Raw genomic sequence first — 23,263 nt, 5'->3', positions numbered from 1 at the left:
CAAAAGCGTTTCAAAATAAGAGGCACTTCCTGATTGGATTTTCAGCAATATCAGTTCTGTTATACTCACAGACAATATTTTTACAGTTTTGGAAACTTTAGAGTGTTTTCTATCCTGATCTGTCAATTATATGCATATTCTAGCATCTGGTCCTGAGAAATAGGCCGTTTACTTTGGGAACTTTATTTTCCCAAACATAAAAGTAGTGCCCCCTAGCTTCAAGAGGTTATTAAGTTTAAAATAGTTCAGATTTAAGATTTACCTTCACTGGAACGAAGGGAGCTAGCCCAAACCATGAAAAACAGCCCCAGACCATTATTCCTCCTCCACCAAACTTTACCTTTGGCACTATGCATTGGGGCAGGTAGCGTTATCCTGGCATCTGCCAAGCCCAGATTCGTCTGTCGGACTACCAGATGGTGAAGCGTGATTCATCACTCCAGAGAACGTATTTCCACTGCTCCAGAGTCCAATGGCGGCATCCTTAACATCGCTCCATCCAATGCTTGGCATTGCACATGGTGATCTTAGGCTTGTGTGCGGCTGCACGGCCATGGAAACCCATTTCATGAAGCTCCCGACGAACAGTTATTGTGCTAACGTTGCTTCTAGAGGCAGTTTGGAACTCGGTATTGAGTGTTACAACTGAGGACAGTCGATTTTTACCCGCATTCGGAAAGTATTCAGACCACTTGACTTTTTCCACATTTTGTTACAGTACAGCCTTCTAAAATGGATTAAATTGTTTCCCCCCCCCCCCCCATCAATCTACACACGATACCCAATACTGACAAAAAATAAACTGAAATAACATATTTACATAAATATTCAGACCCTTTACTCAGTACTTTGTTGAAGCACCTTTGGCAGATGTTATAGCCTCCAGTCTTACTGGGTATGACACTGCAAGCTTGGCACATCTGTATTTGTAGAGTTTCTCCCATTCTTCTCTGCAGATCCTCTCAAGCTCTTTCAGGTTGGATGGGAAGCGTCGCTGCACAGCTATTCAGGTTCAAGACCGGGCTCTGGCTGGCCACTCAAGGACATTCAGAGACTTGTCCCGAAGCCACTCCTGTGTTGTCTTGGCTGTGTGCTTGGGGTAATCGTCCTGTTGGAAGTTGAATCTTCGCCACAGTCTGAGGTCCTGAGTGATCCGGAGCAGGTTTTCATCAGGGATCTCTCTGTACTTTGCTCCGTTCATCTTTCTCTTGACCCTGACTAGTCTCCCAGTCTCTGGAACTGAAGAATATCCACACAGCATGATGCTCCCACCACCATGCTTCACCGTAGTGATGGTGCCAGGTTTCTTACAGACATTACACTTGGCATTCAGGCCAAAGAGTTCAATCTTGGATTTCGTCAGACCGGAGAATCTTGTTTCTCATGGTCTGAGAGTCCATTAGTTGCCTTTTGGCAAACTCCAAGCAGGCTGTCATGTGCCTTTCACTAAGGAGTGGCTTTCGTCTGTCCATCATAAAGGCCTGATTGGTGGAGTGCTGCAGAGATGGTTGTCCTTCTGGAAGGTTCTCTAGAGCTCTGTCAGAGTGACTATCGGGTTCATGGTCACCTCCCTGACCAAGGCCCTTCTCCCCTGATTGCTCAGTTTGGCCAGGCAGCTAGCTGTAGGAAGAGTCTTGGTGTTTCCAAACCATTTAAGAATGATGGAGGCCATGGTGTTCTTAGGGACATTCAATGCTGCAGACATTTTTTGGTACCCTTCCCCAGATCTGTGCCTCAACACTATCCTGCCTCTGAGCTCTACATACAATTCCTTCAACCCCATGGCTTGGTTTTTGCTATGACATGCACTGTCAACTGTGGGACCTTATATAGACAGGTGTGTGCCTTTCCAAACCATGTCCAATCAATTGAATTTACCACTGGTGGACTTCAACCAAGTTGAAGAAACATCTCAAGGATGATCAATGGAAACAGGATGCACCTGAGCTCAATTTCGAGGCTCATAGAAAAGGGTCTGAATATTTATGTAAATAAGGTATTTCAGTTTGCAAAAAATGGGTGTTGTGTGTAGATTGACAAGGATTTTTATTTATTTATGCCATTTTAGAATAAGGCTGTAACGTAACAACATATGGAAAATTGAAGGGGTCTGAATACTGAATTTACTGTCTAAGAAAGATTACATGTATTTATCCATTTTTGTCACTAAACAGCCTCCATATACATTGCCTTCAGAAAATAATCAGACCCATTTACTTTTTCCACATTTTGTTACGTTACAGCCTTATTCTAAAATGGATTAAATATATATATATTTTTTTACACAATACCCCATAATGACGAAGCGAAAACAGGTTGTTTGAATTTTTTGACATTTATTCCAAATAAAAAGCAGAAATACCCTATTTTCATGATAGTCTCATCTCTCCATAGAGGGTTCATAATATACTGAACGAAAATATAAACGCAACATTTTCATGAGCTGAAATAAGGATCACAGGAATGTTCCATACATACCGAAAGTTAATTTCTCTCAAATGTTGTGCACAAATGTGTTTACATCCCTGTTAGTGAGTATTTATCTTTTGTCAAGATACTCCATTCACCTGACAGGTGTGGCATATCAGAAAGCTGATTAAACAGCATGATCATTACACAGGTGCACCTGTGCTGGGGACAATACAAATAAAAAAAGTTTTGAGGGAGCGTACAATATGCATGCTGACTGCAGGAATGTCCACCAGAGCTGGTGCCAGATAATTGAATGTTAATTGCTCTATCATAAACTGCTTCCAATGTCATTTTTGAGAATTTGGCAGTACGTCCAATCGGCCTCATAACTGCGGACCAGTTTGGAACCAAGCCAGCCCAGGACCTCCTTCTTCACCTGCAGAATTATCTGAGACCAGCCACCCGGACAGCTGATGAAACTGAGGAGTATTTCTGTCTGTAATAAAACATTGAAGGCCAAACTGCTACAGACGATTTGAGAGAAGACTGATTCATGGTCTAACAAACACAGCTCTAGCTCTGTCATTTTTCACAGCAGATGCGGGAGTGTTACATAGATGGATGCAGTGGATTGATACGGATCCAATGCAAAAAATATTCTCTAGCTTAAGCGGTGCTTATGCCACCCTTTATAAAGCACAGGTGTATGTCACATTTGACATTGGTGGTGTCACATAATTATGCCACACTTTTAAACCTTTTAAAAGCATGATATATGGTTATAGATCATTTGTAAAACATTTTTCGTAGAGTTTATGAAGGCTTTATGAAGGCTATATGAAGTACTACTGGAAGAAAAACTCAGTGGCTGTTTTGAAATCAATATACCTTTTAAGAAGAATCATGGTTGCTGTCTATGGTGTAAAATAGATAAAAGGAATAGTTTGCCCTAATTACAAAATGTGTTGAGGGAAAGCTTGAAAGTCTATGTTCATTGTTTTGTGGGGTGTCACACATGACCAGTTTAAGTGGTTGTTTAAAATAGATAAACCTGAAATGATAGAAAATATTACACTTGTAAATTGTTATTAAAGTGCAAGTGATGGTTCAATATAACTTTTTGTGCATTAAGTATGTAAAGCTTTGCGTAAACTCGGTTCTACACAAAAAAAATAAAAGGTTCTTAAATGGTTCATCCTCATCTCATAAGGTTCCTTGTAGAACTCTTTCCAGATAAATACACTTTTGTTTTATGTGGGGTTCTTGAGGTGGTATTTACGGGTCTTCAAAATTCTAAAAGGTTCTTGAAATATATGGAAGCCTCCAGATGTGTCTCTTTCATAGCACACAGCAAATGTACCAGTGTTCAATAGTGTTGATTATTCAGTGTAACTAGGACTGTCCCAGACTAAAACACATCTTGGTCAAACGAAAGTTGTCTGTTCTTATTTTAAACGTGTATTTTTCCATATATACTGATAAAAATAAATATGCTATCTATAACATTGGCTACGCTTGGCCTGTCTGCAACGAACTTGAAACATTGTATCAACTAATAACTTGGGCCCTCATTATTCTGTGCATTCAGAGTTTGCCACACCAGTGAGCTCAGGACAGACATAGCTGTAGGCTATTTGCTCAAGAGAGCTCACCAGACCTGTGTACCGGCACCTCAAATTGTCTACTGCTTGATCTCCTGTTCCTTGTATAGAATATTAGCTCAAAAGTATTGTGGACCACCTGCACTTAAATATAAATACTACCAGCACCAAAAATGAGTACCGGAACCTACAGTTGAAGTGATACGTTTACAAACACTTAGGTTGGAGTCATTAAAACTCGTTTTTCGACCACTCCACAAATGTATTGTTAACAAACTATAGTTTTGGCAAGTCAGTTAGGACATCTCCTTTGTGCATGACACAAGTCATTTTTCCAACAATTGTTTACAGACAGATTGTTTCACTTATACTTCACTGTATCACAATTCCAGTGGGTCAGAAGTTTGCATACAGTTTGCACACAGTTAACTGTGCCTTTAAACAGCTTAGACAATTCCATAAAATGATGTCATGGCTTTAGAAGCTTCTGATGGGCTAATTGACATAATTTGAGGCAATTGGAGGTGTACCTGTGGATGTCTTTCAAGGCCTACCTTTAAACTCATTGCCTCTTTGCTTGACATCATGGGCAAATCTAAAGAAATCAGCCAAGACCTCAGAAAAGAAGTTAATCCTTGGGAGCAATTTCCAAACGCTTGAAGGTACTTCATTCATTTGTACAAACAATAGTACGCAAGTATAAACAGAATGGGACCACGCAGCCATCATACTGCTCAGGAAGGAGACGCGTTCTGTCTCCTAGCGATAAACGTACTTTGGTGCGAAAAGTGCAAATCAATCCCAGAACAACAGCAAAGGACCTTGTGAAGATGCTGGAGGAAACAGGTACAAAAGTATCTATATCCACAGGAAAACCAATCCTATATGGACATAACCTGAAAGGCACCTCAGCAAGGAAGGAGCCAGACTGCTTCAAAACTGCCATAATAAAGCCAGACTACGGTTTGCAACTGCACATGGGGACAAAGATCGTACTTTTTGGATAAATATCCTCTGGTCTGGTGAAACAAAAATAGAACTGTTTGGCCATAATGACTGATTTAAAGGCAATGCTACCAAATACAAATTGAGCGTATGTAAACTTCTGTCCCACTGGGAATGTGATGAAAGTTGAAATTTTATTAAGAACAAAGTCAGTTAAGAACAAATTCTTATTTTCAATGACGGCCTAGGAACAGTGGGTTAACTGCCTGTTCAGGGGCAGAACGACAGATTTGTACCTTGTCAGCTCTGGGGTTTGAACTTGCAACCTTCCGGTTACTAGTCCAATGCTCTAACCACTAGTTTAAATGTGTTTGGCTAAGGTGTACGTAAACTTCGGACTTCAACTGCATGTGTAATCAGGTACTCCTCCTTACTCAACATTGATAGGTGCGCTCCAAACAAAAGACAATGACATTCATACTTCTTGACCTTCGAAGAGAAGTGCAGAGCTGTTGTGAAAGAAGCTGTCAAGGAAGTGCATTTGTGTTTACACAGGCTGTACCACCCCCACCTACCATCAACCATTCATGTCAATGTGGAGCCCTCTGCATTGTTCCAACATATGGGAGGCCATGGTGATGCACTTCTGGGCTCGATTTGGCCTCTGCATGCCTCTGGAGGCAACACACCCTACATATGGAGTCTCTGACCACATTTTCGGAGCACAAATGTACATTTAGTCTAGGCCTGCGCAATGGATTAGTTCACTGAGATGGGTGCATATGTGAGTGACTGGCTCAAATCGGTCTTATGTAGCAACATTTTAAATTGTGTTTTTTTACATTGGATAAAAGTACAGACTCATAGCTACAAAATGGTATATCATACACTACAGTTGAGGAACAATTGGAAAGTCATTTTGCTTTGAATTTGATCAACTTGTAAACTCACTTTTGAGAAAATGGCCGTTGAATATTTTGGTACTACTACTGGAGAGCCCTTCTTTGTCTATACCCATTCAGAATCGTTCAGACCCACTTAAGCTTTAGCCCCACCAATCTCTTTAAGGGTTGGTTCGAGCGTTCTGTACTAACAACAGCAGTAATGCACCTAAACTAACTTTCTAGCTACTTCCAGACACAAATGAGAGAAGAGCTCACTTAACATTACTCACCCTAGCAAAGCTGGTTAGGCTGTTATGTTATCCAGAGCGTTGGTGACTGCAACTGTGATGTCAGATTGTCCATTTGTAAATTCATAGTGTTTCGCTCTCTGAGTGTTCAGAGCGCACACTGAGGTTGATCCGAACATTCTGACCTCACAACGGCACTCATACGTTCATACGTTGTGCAGAACACACCACCCTCTGGAGAGCCTTGCGTTTGAGGGCAGAGCAGTTGTCGTACCAGGCTGTGAAACAGCCCGACAGGATGCTCTCGATTTTGCATCTGTAAAAGTTGGTCAGGGTTTTGGGTGACAAGCTAATCTTCTGTCTCCTGATTTTGTACGTGTGACCACTGACAAATAAATTATCAGGCTATAATTGTAATGGTAGGTTTATTTGAACAGTGAGAGACAGAATAACCACAAAAAAATCCAGAAAAACGCATGTTAAAAGTGATATAAATTGTTTTGCATTTTAATGAGTGAAATAAGTATTTGACCCCTCTCAAACAGAAAGATTTCTGGCTCCCAGGTGTCTTTTATACAGGTAACGAGCTGAGATTAGGAGCACACTCTTAAAGGGAGTGCTCCTAATCTCAGCATGTTTCCTGTATAAAAGACACCTGTCCACAGAAGCAATCAATCAATCAGATTCCAAACTCTCCACCATGGTCAAGACCAAAGAGCTCTCCAAGGATGTCAGGGACAAGATTGTAGACCTACACAAGGCTGGAATGTGCTACAAGACCATCGCCAAGCAGCTTGGTGAGAAGGTGACAACAGTTGGTGCGATTATTTGCAAATGGAAGGAGCACAAAATAACTGTCAATCTCCCTCGGCCTGGGGCTCCATGCAAGATCTCACCTCGTGGAGTTGCAATGATCATGAGAACGGTGAGGAATCAGCCCAGAACTACTTGGGAGGATATTGTCAATGATCTCAAGGCAGCTGGGACCATAGTCACCATGAAAACAATTGATAACACACTACGCCGTGAAGGACTGAAATCCTGTAGCGCCCGCAATGTCCCCCTGCTCAAGAAAGCACATATACATGCCCGTCTGAAGTTTGCCAATGAACATCTGAATGATTCAGAGGACAACTGGGTGAAAGTGTTGTGGTCAGATGAGACCAAAATGGAGGTCTTTGGCATCAACTCGCCGTGTTTGGAGGAGGAGGAATGCTGCCTATGACCCCAAGAATACCATCCCCACCGTCAAACATGGAGGTGGAAACATTATGCTTTGGGGGTGTTTTTCTGATAAGGGGACAGGACAACTTCAGCGCATCAAAGGGACGAGGCCATGTACAATCAAATATTGGGTGAGGACCCCCTTCCCTCAGCCAGGTCATTGAAAATGGGTCGTGGATGGGTATTCCAGCATGACACTGACCCAAAACATATGGCCAAGGCAACAAAGGAGTGGCTCAAGAAGAATCACATTAAGGTCCTGGGGTGGCCTAGCCGGTCTCCAGTCCTTAATCCCATAGAAAATCTGTGGAGGGAGCTGAAGGTTCGAGTTGCCAAACGTCAGCCTCGAAACCTTAATGACTTGGAGAAGATCTGCAAAGAGGAGTGGGACAAAATCCCTTCTGAGATGTGTGCAAACCTGGTGGCCAACCTCAAGAAATGTCTTACCTCTGTGATTGCCAACAAGGGTTTTGCCTCCAAGTCATGTTTTGCAGAGGGGTCAAATACTTATTTCCCTCATTAAAATACAAATCAATTTATAACATTTTTGACATGCATTTTTCTGGATTTTTGTTGTTACTATTCTGTCTCTCACTGTTCAAATAAACCTACCATTAAAATTATAGACTGATCATTTCTTTGTCAGTGGGCAAACGTACAAAATCAGCAGGGGATCAAATACTTCTTTCCCTCACTGTATTCCAGTCTGCGTGATCAAAACAATCTTGAAGCGTGGCTTCCGATTGGTCAGACCAGTGTTGAATGGTTCTCCTCACCGATACATCCTGTTTGAATTTACGCCTATAAGACGGAACGAGCAAGATGGCGTCGTGGTTGGATTTGCCGAAAGGAGGGCGGGGGAGGGTTTTGTATGCATCGCAGAAGTTAGAGTAGCAGTGATCGAGAGCCCTGCGAGTCGTGCAATCAATATGCTGACAGAATTTAGGCTGCCTTGTTCTCAAATTCTCTTTGCTGAAATCCCCAGCTACAATAAACGCAGCCTCCGGAGATATGGTTTCTGGTTTACATAGGGTCCAGTGATGGTCCTTGAGGGCCGTCTTGGTGTTCGCTTGAGGGTGAATGTACACAGCTGTGACTAAAAATGATGAGAACTCTCTTGGTAGGTAAAATGGCCGGAATTTGATTGTAAAGAATTCTAGGTCATTTGAGCAGAAGGACTTGAGTTCCTGTATGTTGTTATGATTGCACAATGAATCGTTAATCATAAAGCATACACCCCCGCTCTTCCTTTTCCCAGAGAGATGTTTATATTTGTTGGCACGATGCATGGAGAAGCCTGGTGGCTGAACCAATTCCAACAACATATCCCGAGAGAGCCATGTTTCTGTGAAAACATAGACTGTTACAATCTCTGATGTCTCTATGGAAGGCAACTCTTGCTCGAATTTTGTCTACCTTGTTCTCAAGAGACTGGACATTGGCGAGTAGTATACTCAGGAGCGGTCAGCGATGTGCACGTCTACGGAACCTGATCAGGAGGCAGCTCCGTCTGCCCCTTCTGCGGTGCCGTTGTTTTGGGTCAGTTTCTGGCATTAGGTCCATTGTCCTGGGTGGGGGTCCAAACAGAAGATCCGCTTCAGGAAAGTTGTATTCCTGGTCGTAATGTTGGTAAGTTGACGTTGCTCTTATGTCCAATAGTTCTTCCCGGCTGCACGTAATAGGACTTAAGATTTCATGGGGTAACAATGTAAGAACAAATAATACATAAAAAAAACTAAATACTGCATAGTATCGCCATCTCTGTTGGAGCCATTTTTGTACCTAGACATATTGACTTACTCAAATAGACAGATGCGTGCTATATGGCAGACCAATCCAAACTCATCTCTCGTCAGGTCCAGCCCACTCATTATCTCAGCCAATCACGGCTAGCGGAAAGGTTGCTACCTTATTCTGTGGCTAAACCAATTGGACTCGTAATTTAACAATTGTATTCGTATTTACAGATAGCATTCAAGTTTGTTATTAAGGCACATGAAAGGTCACATGTTCGAGAGGTCTTTTCTCTCTCTCTCTCTCTCTCTCTCTCTCTCTCTCTCTCTCTCTATATATATATATATATATATATATATATATATATACATATATCAGTCAACTGCTCGATTGTTTGGTTGACCAAAATTGTTTTAATTGACCAGTAGCATATCTCTCTCTCTCTCTCTCTCTCTCTCTCTCTCTCTCTCTCTCTCTCTCTCTCTCTCTATATATATATATATATATATATATATATATATATATATATATATATATATAGAGAGAGAGAGAGAGAGAGAGAGAGAGAGAGAGAGAGAGAGAGATAGAGATATGCTACTGGTCAATTAAAACAATTTTGGTCAACCAAACAATCGAGCAGTTGACTAAATAGGGTCAGCCCTCGATTCAAGAGTTAAATTAACATTCAATGGTGTAAAATAACCTCAGTATTTGTGTTAATAACCAGAGTTAAACCAAAACTACACCCATCATTATCATATATCACAGCATGCTCTACTGCAGGCTGATATTTAGAACTGTTTGTTTCAATATCTAGATTTTTACATTTATATTGATTGATTAATAATCTTATACTACTCAAATATAAATAACATAAATTTTTCTATACTATTCCAATGTGTTACTTGGACTTATTGAACCCCTTACTGAAATGATTGTTCCAGTTTAGTTGTTTAGGGTAGTCTCATATCCTGGTCGTCCGAACTCTGGCAGTCATTGTGAATGGAGGTTACGGGTATATTACATTTCCAAATGTTGGCCATCCCCTTTCCAATAGGAATTACTTACCACTTTACAATTCAGTATAATGTGACTTACTGGCCTGATGTGGCCTGTCAACCATGAGTTTTAGGCCACTATATTAGGGTAAAAACGGGCCCTTAAAAGCAGGCCTTATGAAATATGAATTGTCTTCATGAATACAATTTAAATGTCAATATATCCATTTAGAACTTGTTACAGGGAAAAAATGAATTAGTCCAACAAGCATTTCTCTGGCACTAGCAAACAGATTTATGGGTGGTACTGGTAACTTTAAAATGCACTCGAAAGGCACCCTGGGAAATATGCAAAAAAGGCTTAAAACCCTACAGCAGGGCTATTCAATTCTGGTTCTGGAAACATTTCCGTTTTTTTATTTTTGTATGATACTTGTATGATACTATCCATAAAATGGTTCCCTTATGGCACCGCTCTTAATAACCTTATTTGGTTCCAACTTGCAACTTTAAATTTAAGAGTGTAAGATAACCCTTACTCAGTGGATCTTCAGAAAAAAAGTTGACACTCCGTTTCACATATATCCACTCATATGGAATTCAGGACTTTATTGAGCAATAAAAAATATACACCAGGGAAAATATTTTCCTTTTTCCGTTAATCCTTAATATTTTTCCATCCACGAATTCTGATTAAATTCTTCTGCATATTAGACCCATGATCCAAAAGGAAAACTGAAAAAAGGGGCAGTCAGTTATTCAACAGTAAAAGTAGATCAGCTGGAATGAGTTCAAAAGCATTTCTGTTTCATTGTTTTAAAATGATTTGAGGAGGAGGATTGAGAGAGAGAGAGGATTAGTTTAACAGACGTTGTGACAGACGTTGAGAGTCTAGGTCGTCACTGTCACTGCAATCGCTACATCCAACTCTGCCACATCCATATCCTCCCCGTAGAGTTCTGCCAGTTTCTGAAATTCGGGCCCCCAGTCATCCAGGTAGTTATAATCCTGTTCTGAGTGTGTTCCTGGGGAGTCCAGAGAGCTGATGGAGCCTGTGGGCGACCCTTGACCCTCGTATGCATAGGTCTGGAGGGAGTCATAGGGAGGCCCACCAGTGTCCATGTCTGCCTCCACCAGTCTTTGTTTAATAAACTTCTGCACATTCACCTGGTCCAGCTCTGGGGGACTGTGGCAGCCCCGCGCCGGCCTGCCACATTGTCGGGCCGACTCCGGCCGGACGTCCCGTCGGAACTTGAGCTCTTCAGCGGCGGCGGGGTTCCGCAGGGCAATAATGTCGAAAGCCTCAGTGTCCTCTTCACCGCCGCCCTCGTCGTCGTAGGTTACCACGTTCTCACGCACGTCCTCCTCTGAGATGATGAGGGGCTCCTTCTTGCTCCGCCGCAGGGTGATGAACAGAACCACGATCACTGGAGGAAGACAAGGACAGATGCTGTGTCAACAACAACAACAATAATATCAACAATGCATTCAAAAAAACAGTGAACAGAATCACAATCGCTGTAAGAAGAGAGAAATTAACAGAGATATCATGTCAATAACAACAACAACAAAATGGTGATGAACAGAGCCACGATAGCTTCAGAAGAGCGTGACAAGCAGAGACACCCTGTCAACAGAAACAACAATAATGGAAACAACATCATCAAAATGGTGCTTTTACAATGCCACTCCAGAGAGTGATGAACAGAACGATGATCGATAAAATTAGAAAATGAGACATGTAGAGAAGCCATGTCAACAACAACAATAATGACTGTAATGAAAACATCAACAAAACGGTTGGTTTAACAACACCCCATCATTATTGTAGCAGTTGCGTTTCAGCACAATATCCAAGCCTGGTCGCATGCTAATTCCATGCTCTGCATATGGTGTTTGCATGTAATGTATTAAGTCATACAAAATGTGCATGTTTTGGGTCGTAAACAGCTAACAAAATGAAAGCTCTGTCTTTGTCCCAAATGGCATTCTACTCCCTATAAAGGTAAGAGTACCATTTGGAATGTAGGCCCTGAAACATTCCTTCTTTTTATTATAATACATATTAATTCCTGATTATACACAGAAGCGAGCAGAGCTGTAAATCAGTATTTCACATTAGCAGTCATCAGTATTAGCTGTGAGGATACTCTGAATGCAAGCTGCTAGGATGCTGATGAGAATCTTCTCATTATAGGCTGAGTCCCAAATGACACCCTATTCTCTATATAGTTCACTACTTTTGTTAAGGGCCAATTCTATATTTAAATGTAATAGGAAATTAGCATTGTGAAATCATTGTCAAAACCGCAAGAGATACTGTTGTATGTAGGTCTAGAGTATTTATGTATTGATCATATCAAAACAGAAGTATTAAACATTACTTTAACAACTGAAAACAACTGTATGTGGCGCCGGAACCATTGACTTGCTGCATTATTATATTATTAAGATGCTTGATGGGAACTCTTAACTGGTTTGGACAACTCATGAGGTCTCCTAAATATCTGTTGACTTGGTTAGTTTTTATTTTTACCCAAAATAGTAGGAATAAAATGGCTCTATTCTCAGCACTTACAAACAATTTTCTACTCTGAGACGCTTAGTGGATATGGGCCCTGGGCGGTACCTCAAACTGTCATGATTACCAGCTGAGAAACCTTTATGAATTGATTTTACTCCTAGCTCAGAGTTTGTCTGGGCAGTGTCTTAACATCATCCTAAAACATACTCTAAACTGGGATTTATTTTGCCTTAAATCAGGTTAACAGGATTCCTAAGACCCTTTCTGAGATGCTTTGTGGAAACTGGCCCAGGTCTCTGCTCCGTTCTAGCAAGACGCACACAGTAGTACACACCACCACACTCAGTCACTTGCCTGCCACTCCACGAACCCAAAGGCTCTTTTAAGAGCCACCTAATAAATGTAAATATGTGTGTGTGTGTGTGTGTGTGTGTGTGTGTGTGTGTGTGTGTGTGTGTGTGTGTGTGTGTGTGTGTGTGTGTGTGTGTGTGTGTGTGTGTGTGTGTGTGTGTACCTGTCAAACTATAAATGGGAAAATGTAGAGCCCTAGGTGGTAACGCTAACCATTACGCTACAAACCCAGTCGTAAACATGTTAACTTGACAGTCTATTTAAATGGACACTCTGGTGATGATAGGAAGCATATGTTCCAAAACGTTTTTTTTTGTTCATTCACTCAGTGCTGATTGAACATGTGTTTATCTTGCTTGGTTAAAAGACAACCATCTAAAACAGTTGATTTGTTGAAAACAGACACATTTTATCATGTAGCTCAGTGGTTCCCACCCTTTTTCGGTTAGTGTAACACTAACTGAATTTAAGACTGCCTGGAGTACCCCTGAAGTACCCCCTCATGTGCATTTTACCAGTAAGTCTATGGTCTCATGAGTCTTCTCAAGTACCCCCTTGTGGTTAGGCCAAGTACCCCCAGGGGTCCTAGTACCCCTGGTTGGGAACCACTGACGCAACTAAACGTGTTAGCAAACGTTGCATTTTATTTTGACTACACACAGGTCACACAAGCAAGCAATGATGTTGTTGTTGTTTTACCACCTATTTTACTTTTTTGTTGTTGTAAAACAACCACACAGCTTACACAACCTATGGCAGCCCAATGCCATCACTGTCACACCAAAGCGACAACAGTGACACATCGAGGGATAAGAGTGTGAGAAGGCTTGTGATGCTGAGTTGTTGAGCAACCGAGTTGCTGTACCCGGTTTTAGAACTCTTGAGATTCAGATGAAAAAGATATTAGGGTGGTCAGAAATGCTATAAAAAAAGTTGCACATAGTTGGTTTTGATTGGGCACATGAGAGCAATAAATTATTCATTTAATAAAAACTGTTACACATACAAACTTGTAACTTCTGAAACATGGCAAATTCAATGGTCCCTTTATGAAGGCTGTAGTCTTGTTATTATCCGATGCCTAGATTTTGAGCTAGGTCGAGGCGGAACATTTAGTTTTTTCCTCATGGTCACGACCTTGTTAAAAATCGGGTTCTTAAATGGTTTTCCCTAACCTCTTAAGTTGATAGCCCCCGAAATTGGGCACTAGAATTACTTACAAAAATATATGTAGATGTTTACAGTACAAATTTGGTTGATTTCTCACCGTTTTATAAATCAGAAGACAGCCATCTAGAGCTTCCTAGGACCATGTCAATGTCCTCTGTCGAATAAACGTGTATTGCCTCCTGCTGGTGGTCGGCTACATCATTATATCAATTTATATAACTTCACTCCAATGTTATGTCAAAGGGGCAGAAAAACATGTATCCAGCTCGACTGCTTCACGGCACAGACATGGCAAAGCAATCGCTGAACTTGTCTTGAGCAGGCAGATCTAAATAGCTCTAAGATAAAGTATGCGACCTACACACTTCCTTAAGCCTAAAATAATAAAATAAGTCATTTTGTGTGGAAGGCAAACATTTGTTTTACGTCAGACACATTGCATATGCTCAGAACAACAAAATCAAGGCCTTTACATAGCCCTTCTCCCTTGTCTGTTTGACTATCAATAATGTCATGGTATGTTTGGTAAAGAAGGTAAAATATTTTGAGTACATGTTCTTAAAACAGATTTGAATGATATATGGACATATTACGAAGTATGAAAAGGCATATTCATTCACAATGTTTTTTTTATATTATACCATATTTGTAAATATTTTGTGTACTAGATCATATGGGTTGGAAAATAATTTTACTCCAATCATTATCATATTTCCCAGCATGCTCATTACAGGCAGATTTTTGGAATGGTTTGTTTCAATATCTGTTTTTGCGTGTACATTGATTAAAGTTCGACTGCACTTACTCATTTGGCCTTGTTTTGAATTTTGCTCACTAAGATATGCTAGCGGCCAAGACTTTACCAAAACAAGAGTTGTCTGGGGGCTGTGGTTTGATGTGGGTGTGTTATGTTTGTATATCGTACCCCGGGAAGGTACTGTTGTTAGTCCCTCTTCAGTTACCATGGCAACCACATAGCCCTTTCCTCCAAATAGTAATTTCCTTAAAATAGTCAGAATCAATCTAAGATAAATCAATAAACCTGTAAATCATTTATACATTTTTGCTAAGGAGGTCTTAGTCGTGCAATTTTACATCTAGCTAAGGTGATTGATGCAGTATTTCTCAAATAAATCATGAAAGAAATGAGTCGAGAAAGTATTGCTGCACACTAATGACATGATTTTGTCACCAAATCTATATATTTTTTGGGGGGGTAAAATTCATGTAAATTAATAGTTAGCGCTCATCCAGCCGTGGGCTCCCACTTTTTTTTAAAGGTACACAAATACAAAGCATTAACCACCATAATCATAACACAGAGACAAACAATAACAACCCATCCTGTGGGCATGAAAGCAAAGAAAGTAAAAAATATATACATATGCCACCACCACCATGTGTCGCCGTAGTGATGGTGTCAGGTTTCCTCCAGATATGACGCCTGGTATTCATGCCAAGTAGTTCAATCTTGGTTTCATCAGACCAGAGAATCTTGTTTCTCATGGTCTGAGAGTCTTTAGGTGCCTTTTGGCAAACTCCAAACAGGGTGTTCCTTTTTTACTGACGAGTGGCTTCCGTCTGGTCACTCTACCATAAAGTGCTGATTGCAGATGGTTGCCCTTCTGGAAGGTTCTCCCATCTCCACAGAGGAACTCTGGAGCTCTGTCAGAGTAACCTTTGTGTTCTTGGTCACCTCCTTGACCAAGGCCCTTCTCCCCCGATTGTTCAGTTTGGCTGGGTGTCCAGCTCTAGGAAGAGTCTTGGTGGTTCCAAACTTCTTCCATTTAAGAATGATGGAGGCCACTGTGTTCTTAGGGACCTTCAATGCTGCGGAAATGTTTTGGTACACTTCCCCAGATCTGTGCCTCAACACAATCCTGTCTCTGAGCTCTGATGGCTTTGACCTGATGGCTTTTTTTTGCTCTGACATGCACTGTCAACTGTGGGACCTTATATAGACAGGTTTATACCTTTCCAAATAATGTCCAATCAATTGACTTTACCACAGCTGGACTACAATCAAGTTGTAGGAACATCTCAAGGATGATCAATGGAAACAGGATGCCCCTGAGCTACATTTCGAGTCTCATATTAAAGGGTCTTATGTAAATAAGGTATTTCTGTTTGTTGTTTTTTTTGCAAGAATTTCTAAAAACCTTTTTCTGTTTTGTCATTATGAGGTGTTGTGCGTAGATTGATGAGGGAATGTTTTTATTTAATCAATTTTAGAATAAGGCTGTAACGTTTTTTTATTTTATTTATTTTACCTTTATTTAACCAGGTAGGCAAGTTGAGAACAAGTTCTCATTTACAATTGCGACCTGGCCAAGATAAAGCAAAGCAGTTCGACAGATAAAACGACACAGAGTTACACATGGAGTAAAAACAAACATACAGTCAATAATGCAGTATAAACAAGTCTATATACAATGTGAGCAAATGAGGTGAGAAGGGAGGTAAAGGCAAAAAAGGCCATGATGGCAAAGTAAATACAATATAGCAAGTAAAATACTGGAATGGTAGTTTTGCAATGGAAGAATGTGCAAAGTAGAAATAAAAAATAATGGGGTGCAAAGGAGCAAAATAAATAAATAAATTAAAATTAAATACAGTTGGGAAAGAGGTAGTTGTTTGGGCTAAATTATAGGTGGGCTATGTACAGGTGCAGTAATCTGTGAGCTGCTCTGACAGTTGGTGCTTAAAGCTAGTGAGGGAGATAAGTGTTTCCAGTTTCAGAGATTTTTGTAGTTCGTTCCAGTCATTGGCAGCAGAGAACTGGAAGGAGAGGCGGCCAAAGAAAGAATTGGTTTTGGGGGTGACTAGAGAGATATACCTGCTGGAGCGTGTGCTACAGGTGGGAGATGCTATGGTGACCAGCGAGCTGAGATAAGGGGGGACTTTACCTAGCAGGGTCTTGTAGATGACATGGAGCCAGTGGGTTTGGCGACGAGTATGAAGCGAGGGCCAGCCAACGAGAGCGTACAGGTCGCAATGGTGGGTAGTATATGGGGCTTTGGTGATAAAACGGATTGCACTGTGATAGACTGCATCCAATTTGTTGAGTAGGGTATTGGAGGCTATTTTGTAAATGACATCGCCAAAGTCGAGGATTGGTAGGATGGTCAGTTTTACAAGGGTATGTTTGGCAGCATGAGTGAAGGATGCTTTGTTGCGAAATAGGAAGCCAATTCTAGATTTAACTTTGGATTGGAGATGTTTGATATGGGTCTGGAAGGAGAGTTTACAGTCTAACCAGACACCTAAGTATTTGTAGTTGTCCACGTATTCTAAGTCAGAGCCGTCCAGAGTAGTGATGTTGGACAGGCGGGTAGGTGCAGGTAGCGATCGGTTGAAGAGCATGCATTTAGTTTTACTTGTATTTAAGAGCAATTGGAGGCCACGGAAGGAGAGTTGTATGGCATTGAAGCTTGCCTGGAGGGTTGTTAACACAGTGTCCAAAGAAGGGCCGGAAGTATACAGAATGGTGTCGTCTGCGTAGAGGTGGATCAGGGACTCACCAGCAGCAAGAGCGACCTCATTGATGTATACAGAGAAGAGAGTCGGTCCAAGAATTGAACCCTGTGGCACCCCCATAGAGACTGCCAGAGGTCCGGACAGCAGACCCTCCGATTTGACACACTGAACTCTATCAGAGAAGTAGTTGGTGAACCAGGCGAGGCAATCATTTGAATACGGCTGCACAGTAATGTTTCTTATCGATGGCGGTTAAGATATCGTTTAGGACCTTGAGCGTGGCTGAGGTGCACCCATGACCAGCTCTGAAACCAGATTGCATAGCAGAGAAGGTATGGTGAGATTCGAAATGGTCGGTAATCTGTTTGTTGACTTGGCTTTCGAAGACCTTAGAAAGGCACGGTAGGATAGATATAGGTCTGTAGCAGTTTGGGTCAAGAGTGTCCCCCCCTTTGAAGAGGGGGATGACCGCAGCTGCTTTCCAATCTTTGGGAATCTCAGACGACACGAAAGAGAGGTTGAACAGGCTAGTAATAGGGGTGGCAACAATTTCGGCAGATAATTTTAGAAAGAAAGGGTCCAGATTGTCTAGCCCGGCTGATTTGTAGGGGTCCAGATTTTGCAGCTCTTTCAGAACATCAGCTGAATGGATTTGGGAGAAGGAGAAATGGGGAAGGCTTGGGCGAGTTGCTGTTGGGGGTGCAGTGCTGTTGTCCGGGGTAGGAGTAGCCAGGTGGAAAGCATGGCCAGCCGTAGAAAAATGCTTATTGAAATTCTCAATTATGGTGGATTTATCAGTGGTGACAGTGTTTCCTATCTTCAGTGCAGTGGGCAGCTGGGAGGAGGTGTTCTTATTCTCCATGGACTTTACAGTGTCCCAGAACTTTTTTGAGTTAGTGTTGCAGGAAGCAAATTTCTGCTTGAAAAAGCTAGCCTTGGCTTTTCTAACTGCCTGTGTATAATGATTTCTAGCTTCCCTGAACAGCTGCATATCACGGGGGCTGTTCGATGCTAATGCAGAATGCCATAGGATGTTTTTGTGTTGGTTAAGGGCAGTCAGGTCTGGGGAGAACCAAGGGCTATATCTGTTCCTGGTTCTAAATTTCTTGAATGGGGCATGTTTATTTAAGATGGTTAGGAAGGCATTTAAAAAAAATATCCAGGCATCCTCTACTGACGGGATGAGATCAATATCCTTCCAGGATACCCCGGCCAGGTCGATTAGAAAGGCCTGCTCGCAGAAGTGTTTCAGGGAGCGTTTTACAGTGATGAGTGGAGGTCGTTTGACCGCTGACCCATTACGGATGCAGGCAATGAGGCAGTGATCGCTGAGATCTTGGTTGAAGACAGCAGAGGTGTATTTAGAGGGGAAGTTGGTTAGGATGATATCTATGAGGGTGCCCGTGTTTAAGGTTTTGGGGAGGTACCTGGTAGGTTCATTGATAATTTGTGTGAGATTGAGGGCATCAAGTTTAGATTGTAGGATGGCTGGGGTGTTAAGCATGTTCCAGTTTAGGTCGCCTAGCAGCACGAACTCTGAAGATAGATGGGGGGCAATCAGTTCACATATGGTGTCCAGAGCACAGCTGGGGGCAGAGGGTGGTCTATAGCAGGCGGCAACGGTGAGAGACTTGTTTTTAGAGAGGTGGATTTTTAAAAGTAGAAGTTCAAATTGTTTGGGTACAGACCTGGATAGTAGGACAGAACTCTGCAGGCTATCTTTGCAGTAGATTGCAACACCGCCCCCTTTGGCAGTTCTATCTTGTCTGAAAATGTTGTAGTTTGGAATTAAAATGTCTGTGTTTTTGGTGGTCTTCCTAAGCCAGGATTCAGACACAGCTAGAACATCCGGGTTGGCAGAGTGTGCTAAAGCAGTGAATAGAACAAACTTAGGGAGGAGGCTTCTAATGTTAACATGCATGAAACCAAGGCTATTACGGTTACAGAAGTCGTCAAAAGAGAGCGCCTGGGGAATAGGAGTGGAGCTAGGCACTGCAGGGCCTGGATTCACCTCTACATCGCCAGAGGAACATAGGAGGAGTAGAATAAGGGTACGGCTAAAAGCTATGAGAATTGGTCGTCTAGAACATCTGGAACATAGAGTAAAAGGAGGTTTCTGGGGGCGATAAAATAGCATCAAGGTATAATGTACAGACAAATGTATGGTAGGATGTGAATACAGTGGAGGTAAACCTAGGTATTGAGTGATGAAGAGAGAGATATTGTCTCTAGAAACATCGTTGAAACCAGGAGATGTCATTGCATGTGTGGGTGGTGGAACTAATAGGTTGGATAAGGTATAGTGAGCAGGACTAGAGGCTCTACAGTGAAATAAGCCAATAAACACTAACCAGAACAGAAATGGACAAGACATATTGACATTAAGGAGAGGCATGCTTAGTCGAGTGATCAAAAGGGTCCGGTGAGTGGAGAGGTTGGTTGGTGATTTAGACAGCTAGCCAGGGCATCGGTAGCAAGCTAGCATAGGATGGAGGTCTGTTGTTAGCCACCTCTTGCGTTCCGTCAGTAGATTAGTGGGGTTCCGTGTGGTAGAGGGGATTAATCCAAATCACACAACAACAACAAAAATAAAAACAATAGATATAGTTATAGAGGCCCAAGAAGAAAACATTTAAAAATAAAAAATAAAAATAAAAAATAATATTGTCCGATTGTCTATTCAGATAGCAGCCGGTAAGACAGCTAACGGTTAGCAGGCCGCAGATGGGCGTTCAGGTAACGTCGCGACAGAGGAGCCAGCCGAATAACTCCTTCGGGTAGATAACGTCGGCAGTCCAGTTGTGAAGGCCCGGTGGGGCTCCGCGAAGGCAGTAAAACGGGTCCGGATAGGCGACTGCAGCCTATCCGAGTGTGGCATAACAAGAAGTTGATTAAACAGCATGATCATTACACAGGTTCACATAGGTATAGGTGACTGCAGCCCAGGTGTGATTGATGGAACTCAGGAGTGATTGACGGAGCTTGCTAGCTCCGGAATAATTGATGTTTGCTCCGGAATCGACGAAGGCCGATAGTCACACAGATAGCAGCTAGCTAGCTGTGAGATCCGGGTATGAATGTCCAAAGAGCAGTCGAAATCCAGGGACATGGAGAGAAAAATTGGTCCGGTATGTTCCGTTCCGAGCCGCGCTGCGCCGTACAGAACTGGCGATAGATTTTCGAGCTAAAGGATAGCTGATGACCACAAACCGTGGTTAGCTGAATACTAACGATTTGCCAGTAAAGGAGCTAACTAGCTTCTGAACTAGCTTCTGGATTAGCTTCTGGCTAGTTTCAGGCTAGCTTCTTGGAGTTTCTGGCTAGCTTCTTGGAGGATTACAGATCTGAGGTAAATAATACTTTTTTATAAATATACATTGGTGAGGTGGGTTGCAGGAGAGTGTTTTGAAGATGAGTTGATGGAAAATAAAAATAAAATGTATGTGAAAAAGTTGTAAATATATATATATACACAGGACACGACAAGACGAGGACAAAAGACGTCTGAACTGCTATGCCACCTTGGCTTTGTAGCAAAATGTGTAAAAGATCAAGGGGTTTGAATACTTTCCGAATGCACTGTATTATATGCTGACCATCGCTAAGGGAAACGCTGGCATCCTAAATAGTTTTTGTTCATTTTTTGAATTAATTGAATGTATTTTCACCTGGAAAAATTAGGCTACAGCTGTGACAACATTTTATCATCATGTCAATGTATTATTACACCTGGACATGTCGCCTACAGATGCCTGCCACATTGCCAAGCAAGAAAGATATTTCGCAATCGTCAAACGCAGTGAGTTGTTATGGCTTGGATAGGTTTAAACCCGGTCGGGCGGAGGAGAGTGAGAACAGGGTAGTGGACAAAGTCACGTAAGCAACAAAGTGAGGTAGTTTGTGTGGATGATCAGATTGAATGATGTGTGCGTGTGATCAGCTACATGTGCACGAGTGAGGCGAGGTTGTAGATATAATTTCTTAAATTTAGGAGCTAGACAGGATTATCTAGGTTTTTACATTGGCGTCATCTACGGGCTGAATGTTACGTGGATGGACCAGTTATCCATCTCTTATACATTTGTATAAACTTCAAGTATTACTGACTAAAAATTCTAATCTGGCAAGCTGTTTTAGCTTTCTACCTACGGCTAGGCTAGGCAGTAGGCTTGTATTGATCATCTTTGAGGTGATAACACTATTTGCTTTGTAATTTGTTAAAAACAGTCAAATTACTTTTCAAGTCATGTGCTTCAATTCTTGTATACAATCACATCGGACATTTTAACAAGCACATCGAAGATTTGTAATAAATGCAAAAGTGAACAAACTAAGTTGGTCTTATTCGGGCAATGGGTGCAGCCATCTTTGACTTTGTTTATTTGCGTCCTAATTAAAGCGAATGTTATTCTGGGATTTGTCCATTTCTGCTTGTCAAACAGAAACAAACATGGCTGCCATCATAAAGAATTTAGTACTGGGGGGGGTAACTTCACCAGTACCAACCATCTATTCCATCCAACTTCAAAAATCTCACTCCCACTGGACCAAACCTATCTTTATCATAACCATGTCCATCAATGCAAGGCTTGGGCTCCGAGCGCCTCACAACACCTTCTACCTCTTCCATTTCCACTCCAGAACTCAAACTGGTGTCCGGCTCGCTATGTTTGGATTTAACACCAATCTTCCTCGACAAACCCTCTCCCTTGTTATTACTAGCTTCAACAGATTCAAACCCATCCTCTGCATCCCTCAGTCTTTTGAACCTCCTCTCTCTTCCCCTCCCATCCTGCTCCCCAATTACCCAATTCCTGAAAATATTCAACTTTTCCAAGCTGAAATCTCTTTTCAGCCTCCTCGAGAGACACGCCAAGCCCTGTACTCCAATGTTGAAACGTTCTTCTCAACAGTCATTGGCACAAGACATTTGTTTTTCACCAGGATGCTCAATCACTGATAATCTGTTCATAATCAGGGACATGCCTGTCAAGGCTTTCTAATTTACATTTTTAAATGGTTACCTTGTACCAGGAGGAAGCCTTAGATTGGGTGGACCATGGATATGTATTCAATGTGTTGTCTTATTTGGTTATGGTGAGAATTTTGTGGCCTGGGTTAAAGTGTTGTATGCTGGGGCTTCATGTATGGTCAAGGTCGGGGGAGGGCATTCGCCAGGGATGCCCTCGGTCGGGGCCGCTATACACTCTTGTTATTCTGTCTTTTCTGGGCCTGTTACTCAGGAGACTACAGGGAGTGTGTGAACCAGGCATAGGGTTGGCGACAGTTATAGCAGTGTCAGCATATACTGATGATGTCTCAGTGTTGGTTAAGAATGAGCAAGAAATAGTTTGAGGGTGTACGAAGCAAGAGTGAGGCTCTGTTATGTGGGGCATGGAGGGACAGGGCACCTCTGCAGTTTCGAAGGGGGTTGCAGTGTGCTGTGAGGGTCTCAAGATGCTTGGGGTGTCTGGGCTCAGGGGCGTGGGTTAGGAAGAACTGGGAAGGAGTGTCACAAGCAGTGCTGTCAAGGTTGACGAAGTGGAGGTGGCTCTTGTCCAAGTGTCATACAGAGGGAGGGTGCTGATCATCAACAACTTGGCAGCATCCTCCCTATGGCAGAAATTGGCCGTTCTCAATTGTCTGCTTGCGGAGCTGCAGTGCAAGTTAGTGGATTTTTTTTAGTCGGGTGATC

The 23,263-nt window shown here is 42.0% G+C and overlaps 1 protein-coding gene across 2 annotated transcripts in view; it reads right to left on the bottom strand.

Moving 5' to 3' along the window:
• Positions 1-10,619: 10,619 nt before the first annotated feature.
• Positions 10,620-23,263, bottom strand: part of LOC109909554 (cadherin-18) — a 363,038-nt gene continuing 350,394 nt past the window's right edge. For both annotated transcript variants that reach the window (XM_031796728.1, XM_020508571.2), the window contains one exon: positions 10,620-11,473. In XM_031796728.1, coding sequence (XP_031652588.1) covers positions 10,938-11,473 — 536 coding nt within the window. In that variant the 3' untranslated portion in view covers positions 10,620-10,937. The remainder of the gene's footprint in view (positions 11,474-23,263) is intronic.

The sequence above is a fragment of the Oncorhynchus kisutch genome, linkage group LG18 (genome assembly GCF_002021735.2).
Source record: "Oncorhynchus kisutch isolate 150728-3 linkage group LG18, Okis_V2, whole genome shotgun sequence".
In the NCBI taxonomy this organism is placed as follows: Eukaryota; Metazoa; Chordata; class Actinopteri; order Salmoniformes; family Salmonidae; genus Oncorhynchus; species Oncorhynchus kisutch.
This window is presented reverse-complemented; position numbering and strand designations above follow the sequence as displayed.